An 8,115-nucleotide genomic window follows, 5' to 3' on the forward strand; every position below is an offset into this window, starting at 1 on the left:
AAAGAGAAACCGATTATCGCGTTGCGGAGTCCCTCCCGTATAGGAGGAATTAGTATTCGAAGGATTTTTAGTTATTATATTAGTATAGAAGGGATTAGTGTTCGAGGGATTAGTATCCTTTGGTATCAGGGACCAAGTCTTTTGATAGAAAAGAAAAAGGAAAAGAAAAACCGATTATCGCGTCGCGGAGACCCTCTCGTGGAACGAAGCATCATGTCAAACGTGAAAACATTGCGCGCGCGCAATCTTTAGCACTCGGGGCCTAGTCTTTTGAAGAAAAAGACAAAGAAAAACCGATTATCGCAATGGCGCTTGCAAAGAGAGCTAAGCGAAACGATAGAACTTGTCTTAATTTTTGGCTCGATTTTGTGGCCCATGACTATAGTCACCCATCGCGTGCAGATAGCGCCTCGTGCCCAGTGACTGTAGTTAACCCTTTGCACTCGACGATTTTGTCGTTAGAATTATTTTATTTCGACGTTCAATCGTTATCTAATTTTAAACTTAATATATCAATTAACATGGATTTTAAGAATCCGATTAAATGACGATCGAGATTCGCCTTTGGAGTGCAAAGGGTTAACTCCAAGAGACGTAGACGTTACTCTTCTCGAGCATCTCAACGAACCGTGAACGTCTCTCTTCTCTCGGACACCTGGTGTTCTTTTCCAGAATTATCTGCCTCGTTTGATATTTATAAATACGCGTTGAGAAAGTAGAACTGGGGAATAAGAATTAATTATCTTCCTGCGAGCTTAATAAATTCTCCCCTAAAGGCTACGAAACGGATGTTTATCCGAAAGATCGGACGATATTCGAAGATCGTATACCGAACGCGTAATTAATTTCCAGCAATCCCACGCCGGAAGTGTCAGAAGAGATACCGGTGAAATGGAAGCCGGTCAGGACGCAGGCCCTCGAGTATCTGCGCATAGGGCAAGATCGCATTCAGATGTCGGAGCATCTGATCCTCGAGAGAATGAAATTCTGGGAAGGTTTGCCTATACGACCGGATTTCGACGACAACGACGTGCAGCAGCAGCGGAAAGACGAATTGTAAAAAATACTTAAAAACTGCGTTACGACTATCGCGCGTGTCGTCGAGAATCGTAAAATTTAACGCGTACCGGACGCCGCATGACGTAAATCGTATCTCCGTCCTCGACCACTACACATCGGCCAAGTGGACTTTCGAAAAGCACGCACAATGTGACCACGACCGTCCCATCAGGTCCACGCGAAAAACGCCAATTTCGCGCAGGCTGCCGCTAGCAGTTGCATCAACCAATGTGTCACGTGTCACGTGCAGCACACGATTTTAGCATTCGCAATCGCGCGGACCACGTGTACAAGGCTGACGGGAAGAACTGCGTACCTTTTAGTCACTCACCTTAACCAGTACCGGTTCACTGGAGTTCTCTTTTTATTTCTCACTGGGTAAATCACAGCGTTTTTGTTCAGTCACGAGATAATTGAACATTGGATCGTAAAATTCTCAACGAGGCAAAAATTCTCATAGATACCGAGTCGATATCGTCGAACGCATATGTAACGAGAAATAAAAAGTAACATTATACATACATGGTAAACGATTCGTCGATTTCAACGCTTCCTACTTTTCTGTTTCAACTTTCTTCCGTTTGTTCCTCGTCGAAGGTCGTTCATCCGCGATCGAAGGTCGAGGCGTGGTTGTAACCTGTGCCCGCGGTGGCGCCACTCTCACAGCCATGCAGGCCATCGAGTAATTTTCGGGATGACAGTCTTTGAAAACCTCGAATTTTCTCTTCATCAAATGCAAATCTTCGTAGGGTAGTTCGTAGACAGTCTCGAAATCCAATCTTTTGGCTGAAAACGCGAACGGCGAACAGTTTGCGGTTAATTTAAGAATCGTGATAAGGAGTGATCTCGTGGTCGGAGGAAATGAAACGAAACGCACCGATAGTCTGGGCAGCGCTGGAAGTAAATTGTCCGATGCAAGCAGTCGCGAAATTGCTCGCTCGAGCAATGCAGGAGCGTAGCAACGCGGTGCCAACGCCATTGTTCCGATGGTCCGGCTTTACGCAGAGGATGTCGATGCACAGGGATTTGTCTGCGTTCGTTGTTCCGTAAAACTGCGACTTCACTGTGGCGTAGTTCCTCAGCATCATTATCTGCCGCAGAGTTTCGCCTTGCTACGAATTCGTTCGTTTATTCCTATTTTACGTCTAATATCAGGGAACAGGAAAATGATATATTCAATTACGCAATGTTTCCGCGAAGTCGACCGGGAAAAATTGGCAGATAATATTGCGCTTTTCCCGGAAGTATATCGAGTTATTACGAATTAACGTTGCCCGTTAATTTGTTTAACGCGTTAAACGTCACACAGATTTTACGTGCCGTTCCGTTCACGTCACAGTTAGCCGCCATGCGGGCCCTTCCGGGTCGTAGGGACCCAACGAGACCCGAACGGAAAATCTAGGGACCGGCATGGCGTTTAACACATTAAGGACCCAGCCTGGTTTGCTTGCCGTTCCGTTCAGGCCCAGATTCGGCCGTCAAATGGGTCACCGATGGCGGGCAAAGTGTTCATAAAACTCGGAGATACTGTACCAATTGTTGTAACACGAATTCCCAAATATTAGGTCCAAAGATGGCGAAGAATTAAACACCAAAAGTTAGCACCTTTTGGTCCTAGTCTGGGCTGGTCCCTAGGGACCGGCCGGGCCCGAATGGAAAGTCCGGCGCCGGTCCCCGGGGATCTAGCACTCAACGTGTTAAGGTATTAACCTTGGAATGGTGACCTACGTCGAATTGACTCCTAGTGCTAATGGTGATGTACGTCGGATTGACACCGTATCGATAGAGGTGACACGAAGTGGAGTACGAAATAATAGCGTCTTGACACATTTCGTACCGCATAGAAATCTCTCAGACATACGCCAAAGAATACACGTTGGTTTCCTTCCTTTTTCTGAGAGAGCACATTTTCAAAAGCGACAGGAACTTGAAGACGAAAACTATTTAAATGACTAAAATACAATGTAACTGTAATGCTTTATGAGTTCGTGCAATTATATAGTTTTTCGTAGATTGACAGTTTCCACCAATGAGGTCGCTTCATCCGATGTTGACAAGACAGCGTGTTGATGTCTAAGATCCATAACAGATGGCGCGCGAAACGCGAGGAAACTTATGAGCGATCCTCAGCAGATGGCGCGTGAAGACAGGAAAACTCGTGAGCGGTACGCAGTGTGATAACCCCTTTCCGAACTTTAACGAGTCTGACTCGTGATGAAGATTTCGGTCCAAATATGAATACCACGAGCTAGACTCGCGAACAGAAAGTCGGCCCGGATTTTTAAAGTTATAAGTATTAGATATTGATTCAAGGTGAGCATTTCTTATAATTAAATTTTTGTTTATAATATGCCATTTATTTTTAGGCGTAGTATTAATACATTCCTTGGAGCAAAGGCATATTTGAAGATGCTTGAATTTCTATTAAAGTATTGTTTATTAATGAAACAGTCATCTGCTATAAAATATAACATACTTATAATATTTACGTAAGATTGGAATGAGTGTGGCCTTGAAGGAGTGTCGGGAATGTTTGAACTTAGAACAAAGGTGACCGCGCGCAAGAGGATCGAATGGATGTGTATGACAGAGCCGAGTGCGATAGACGATTGGAAATTAGTTTACGAGTGCGGCATGTGTTTGAAGTACCTGGTCCACCGAGGCTGGGGGAAAGGGAAATGCATGATTGGGAAAGAAAGCCCGAGTGTGAAAAAGGACAGAATAAATGGTTGCAAGGGCGCGGGCGAGTTAGTCCAAGTCAAACAGTTCAGGCTAAGACAGTCCATCAGTCAGTCGAAGAATGTCGAAAGTCTAAGAGTTTGCAGTCAAAGGCAGTGTGTCAAAGTCTAAAGTCAGTTTAAGAAAGATCAGAGGAGCATGCCCATAGCGAATCTCTCTTGTCTCATAGCCAGCTGCTGTCATTATACTTATAAACTTATTTTATTCTATTAAGAAGCCAATAATACTATCTTAAGTCAACCCAAATGCCGATCTTACATTTATAAAAGGAGAAAGCATTACAGTTTACTCCCACAACATCAGTATTACGTAAAACTGACTATATTACAAGTATTTACATTTCGGCTTGTATCGCGACTTTCGAGCATCGATCTGGTCTGTTTACTGGGCACTGACGCCTACCGTTAGAATATCGTCAAGCTAAATGACACGAGAAGGGATTATACCTCCACCTAAGGATACGTTAAATTCAGCAGTATTACGTAAAACTGACTATATTACAAGTATTTACATTTCGGCTTGTATCACGACTTTCGAGCATCGATCTGGTCTGTTTACTGGGCACTGACGCCTACCGTTTGGGCCCGAATATCGTCAAGCTAAATGACACGAGAAGGGATTATACCTCCACCTAAGGATACGTTAAATTCCCGTCGTATCACTACTAGTGCTGTGAAAATAGTAGTCACCACTGGTAGGATAACCTCAGAAATCTTAAGACTAGACAACTTGGCAAGGTCTAGGGGTTTATGGGGCTGATATAATTGATCGTATCTCTTATTTACCTCTTTCTTAATGTACCATTGAGACTTATCGAAGACAGAAGCGATGAGGACACCCACGATGTCATCGGTTCCCTCTCTAAGAGCGCAGAAACCGATCATACTCTCCATCTGCTTGAAGACCATGTTCATGAACACCTTCATGGACACAGCATCGTCGTACAACCCGACAGCTGCGCACAGTGGTTCCGTGGAACAGTAATAGGTCTGAAACAAACGTAAATTGGATTGAAGTAATCGTCGTAAAGGACTCCGTGGAAACAGCGTCTCTTCGACGCGAACGATTTAAATAAAATAGGAGAAATCGTTCGGACGACCGGATTATTTTTCTTTCTAATAACGCGCATCGAACAATGACAACTTAAATGATCGTTTTCATAGTCATAGGTATCGTTTAACACGCTAAACGCCACGCCGGGCACCCAGGGATCGGCGCTAGACTCTGCGTTCAGGCCTCACCGATCCGTAAGGCCTGGGGAAGGGCCCGCATGACGGCTGACTATGGCGCGAACGGAACGACACCTAAAATCGGCGTGGCATTTAACGCGTTAAACGTGATAAACTGTACTTCGATCGACGATGTACTAGTACAAAGTTCAGCGACTGCATAAATCTGTTTAGCTGCAGATCGACGATTCGGTAACCACTCGATTTCCTCTCCCACACCATAGCTGCGTCTGTGCTGTGCAAGCCGTTATGAGGTCGTAGCTTCTTGATCGCCGAAACGCGAAAATTCAACGCGAGCATGTCGCTTTCCTTGATCGAGCTCCTTCTGTGAGTCCATCTCGTACTCCTCCTGGGCATATTGCTACGAATTTAAACGAACTACATCGACACTGGTCCGAGAAATATCAAGCACCCTTGATTTCGTATCGCATAATCGATATCTCCGATCACCAAATCTCCATAGATAATTTTGCATAACCCGACACGCGCCAGTTCTCTGAAATGCTTCGAAAGTCTGCGACAAATTCTGATTTCAAGTTGCTCGCTATCGAATGCAACAAAACTCGATACGAAATTCGCAGTTGAGAACACAGACACATTCGGGACTTAGGAGAAGTTTCGCGCACCCCTTTCGGTTCCACGCGAAATATCATGTTCCTGTCGCTCTTAACGATTCCCGAGATCTCTTTCATTCGCGACCACTGAAACACCGATCTCCGATATGGACGTGATCGAAGAGAAGGACGAGTTCGCGTTGGAAGCGGAAGCGCGAATGAAGGCACCCCTCGAATGGGACTCAACGGCCAAGTGCAAGATCCTGGACCTAAAGGAGTCACAGTACGACGAAGCTTTGCATCTGATCAAAGTTTAGCCAAGAAATAAAATCGCGAATACGTGACGCAGACTTTTCGTTAACCTTCCTAGCATCTTTCGCGATTCTCTATCCGAGACGACAGCTGAGATCGTAACGCGAACCGATTTTCGCAGCGTCACTTCTTCCGCGAGGATCCTATGTGCAAGTCGTCCTCGTTGCTCCAGGATCAAACATCCGTGAACGATTACCTGCAGCTTATAAGAACGTGGATGAAGGACACCACGAGCCTGGTCGCGACCAGTATTCTATCTGGTCGCGTGGTTGGAGTCGCTGTCATGCGAATCAACAGTGGCCCTGAGAAAACCGACACTTACAACCGTGTGCAGGTACGATCGCGATCGATTTCGAAAGGCAAAGCACGGCTGTGTGGATCATCGGTGGGCGCGGGAGCGGCGAAAATTGAATTTAGATTGAAAGAAAAACGATGAATTCTATGAGTTCGGCATCGGTCCCTGGGGACTGACACTGGACTTGGACATTTGGACAGCGTTAGTCCATTGGATTTTTCGTTTGAATAACGTCGATCCGTGGGACCAACATTGGACACTTTTAGTTTGGACAGCGTCTATCCGTTTGATTTTTCATTTGAATAACGTCAGTCCGCATCAAAGTTAAAAACTAAGTGTAGTCATTTTAATGATATTTATTGAAACGCTCTAAAGAAAAATACGGTTTGTATCTAGTGAAAAACTTTTTAAATCTAGTAAAAACCTTTTTAGTCAAATTTCTGGCTGTCTTGCATCCTAATAACGTTGAATTTTCGTCATCACGTCGGAAAGGACAGCAATATCAACACCGGACTCAACGTGTTAAGGAAATATTCGGTACCAGTCCCATTTTCTTCGTGAATCGAGTACTCCGACGTTACGATACTCTCGAATTTAACCCTTCGATGATGATGTCTGTGCACTTTGAAAAATCTTTCGGAATCCGTCCATTTACCAGATAGAAATTTCGTTAGCTGCAAGAACATATCCCGATTCAACCTGAAAACTTATACCACTCCAAATAGCGACTACGTGGAAGGAAATGATTTAATTACAGGCTGTCCTTGCGGGGTTAAAACTCGATCACGTATCTCTCCAGAGTAATAAATCTCGCGTATAAACGGAATTTCGACGTGGGGTATTAAACTGACCGTAGTTCGTGCGTAGTTTGAAATTAATTTTCATTGACGGCTGCAGCCATGTTAATGAAAGTCGATTGCTAGGAATATCAATGAGAAACGTAACGCACCAATCACCAACACGGTGTTCTTGTTCTTGCGTAACGAGAAATTGCTCGTGCTCGCTCGTCTACGATCGCGTCTAGATTTCTCACAACTAAACGACTAACTATGCGTAGAACCTGGCAACTGGAACAGCTCCAGGTGACGATAAACAGGTAAATTCTTGGTAAAAACGTCGCGAAGGAGAATCAACGAGAAAGCGTTATCCAAGGAATATTAATTTACGTTAAACCCGAGTTTGCATTCTGCAGATCCTGGAAGGCGACACTCTTAAGAAGATCATGCATCTGCAGAACGCGTTACTGATACAGGCAAACGCTCACGAAGTATTCGGATGCGAGGAATACTTCTGCATATACATTCTCTGCGTGCACCCGTCTTATCAAGAGAAAGGTGTCGAGTATGCGCTTCTGAACGCCAGCGTGCAGGTAGCAACGACCTTGAAAATGAGAGCGATCGGTGGCATTTTCACATGCGGCGTGAGCCAAACAAGAGCTCGCAGCGTGGGATTTCAGCTTCTCTCGGAAATCCGTTACAGTTTATGGACCATTAACGATCACACTGTCTTCGACGATCCAGGAAGAGGCAACTACTCGGCTGCTTTCATGGGTCAGCTGATACCGCTGGAAGAGGACGCTCAAGACGAATAAGTATCGTCTGTCGGTACCATCTCCGAGTATTTACACAGACTCGTTTTAAATTTCTAAATGAAACGTATGAACAAAAATGGCCGCTTGTACGAAGGATTAAATAAAGGCGAATAAATATCCCCTTGGGAGAGACTGGTTTCGTATGAAAAATGTAAAAATTCGAAATTATAAACGAGCTTCTCAGTACTCTGTTCAAGTCCTCTGTATTAATTATTGTATTAGGTATCCACGTTGAAACGAGTTGGAAATTTTGAAATATAATTTACGATTTCGTTCCGATTTAAATTGGCGATAATATTGACCGGCTCTGGGAATTTAACAACGTTTAAAACGACG

The 8,115-nt window shown here is 44.5% G+C and overlaps 2 protein-coding genes across 2 annotated transcripts in view; both read left to right on the top strand.

The window, feature by feature from the left end:
- The window catches only part of LOC108553760 (venom carboxylesterase-6), a 10,523-nt gene extending 8,976 nt beyond the window's left edge, over window positions 1-1,547 (top strand). Inside the window, exon 9 of the mRNA XM_017908791.1 lies at window positions 853-1,547. Within this exon, the coding sequence (XP_017764280.1) occupies window positions 853-1,060 (208 nt within the window). The 3' untranslated portion in view covers window positions 1,061-1,547. The remainder of the gene's footprint in view (window positions 1-852) is intronic.
- A 4,201-nt stretch (window positions 1,548-5,748) lies between these two features.
- Window positions 5,749-7,779, top strand: LOC108553280 (uncharacterized). The gene is made up of 3 exons (XM_017908118.1): window positions 5,749-5,892; window positions 6,015-6,227; window positions 7,381-7,779. Exons 1-3 carry the CDS (start codon window positions 5,749-5,751, stop codon window positions 7,777-7,779), a joined length of 756 nt encoding a protein of 251 aa, XP_017763607.1.
- The last annotated feature ends 336 nt before the right edge of the window (window positions 7,780-8,115 follow it).

This window comes from Eufriesea mexicana, unplaced genomic scaffold, assembly GCF_001483705.2.
Source record: "Eufriesea mexicana isolate 0111107269 unplaced genomic scaffold, ASM148370v2 scaffold22, whole genome shotgun sequence".
In the NCBI taxonomy this organism is placed as follows: domain Eukaryota; kingdom Metazoa; phylum Arthropoda; class Insecta; order Hymenoptera; family Apidae; genus Eufriesea; species Eufriesea mexicana.

Excerpts from the sequence above, each read along its gene's own strand:
- LOC108553280 (XM_017908118.1), top strand. The coding sequence starts at position 5,749 with ATGGACGTGATCGAAGAGAAGGACGAGTTCGCGTTGGAAGCGGAAGCG. Across the intron at positions 5,893-6,014 it reads AAGCTTTGCATCTGATCAAA|CGTCACTTCTTCCGCGAGGA; the intron begins GTTTAGCCAAGA and ends CGATTTTCGCAG. Across the intron at positions 6,228-7,380 it reads ACACTTACAACCGTGTGCAG|ATCCTGGAAGGCGACACTCT; the intron begins GTACGATCGCGA and ends TGCATTCTGCAG.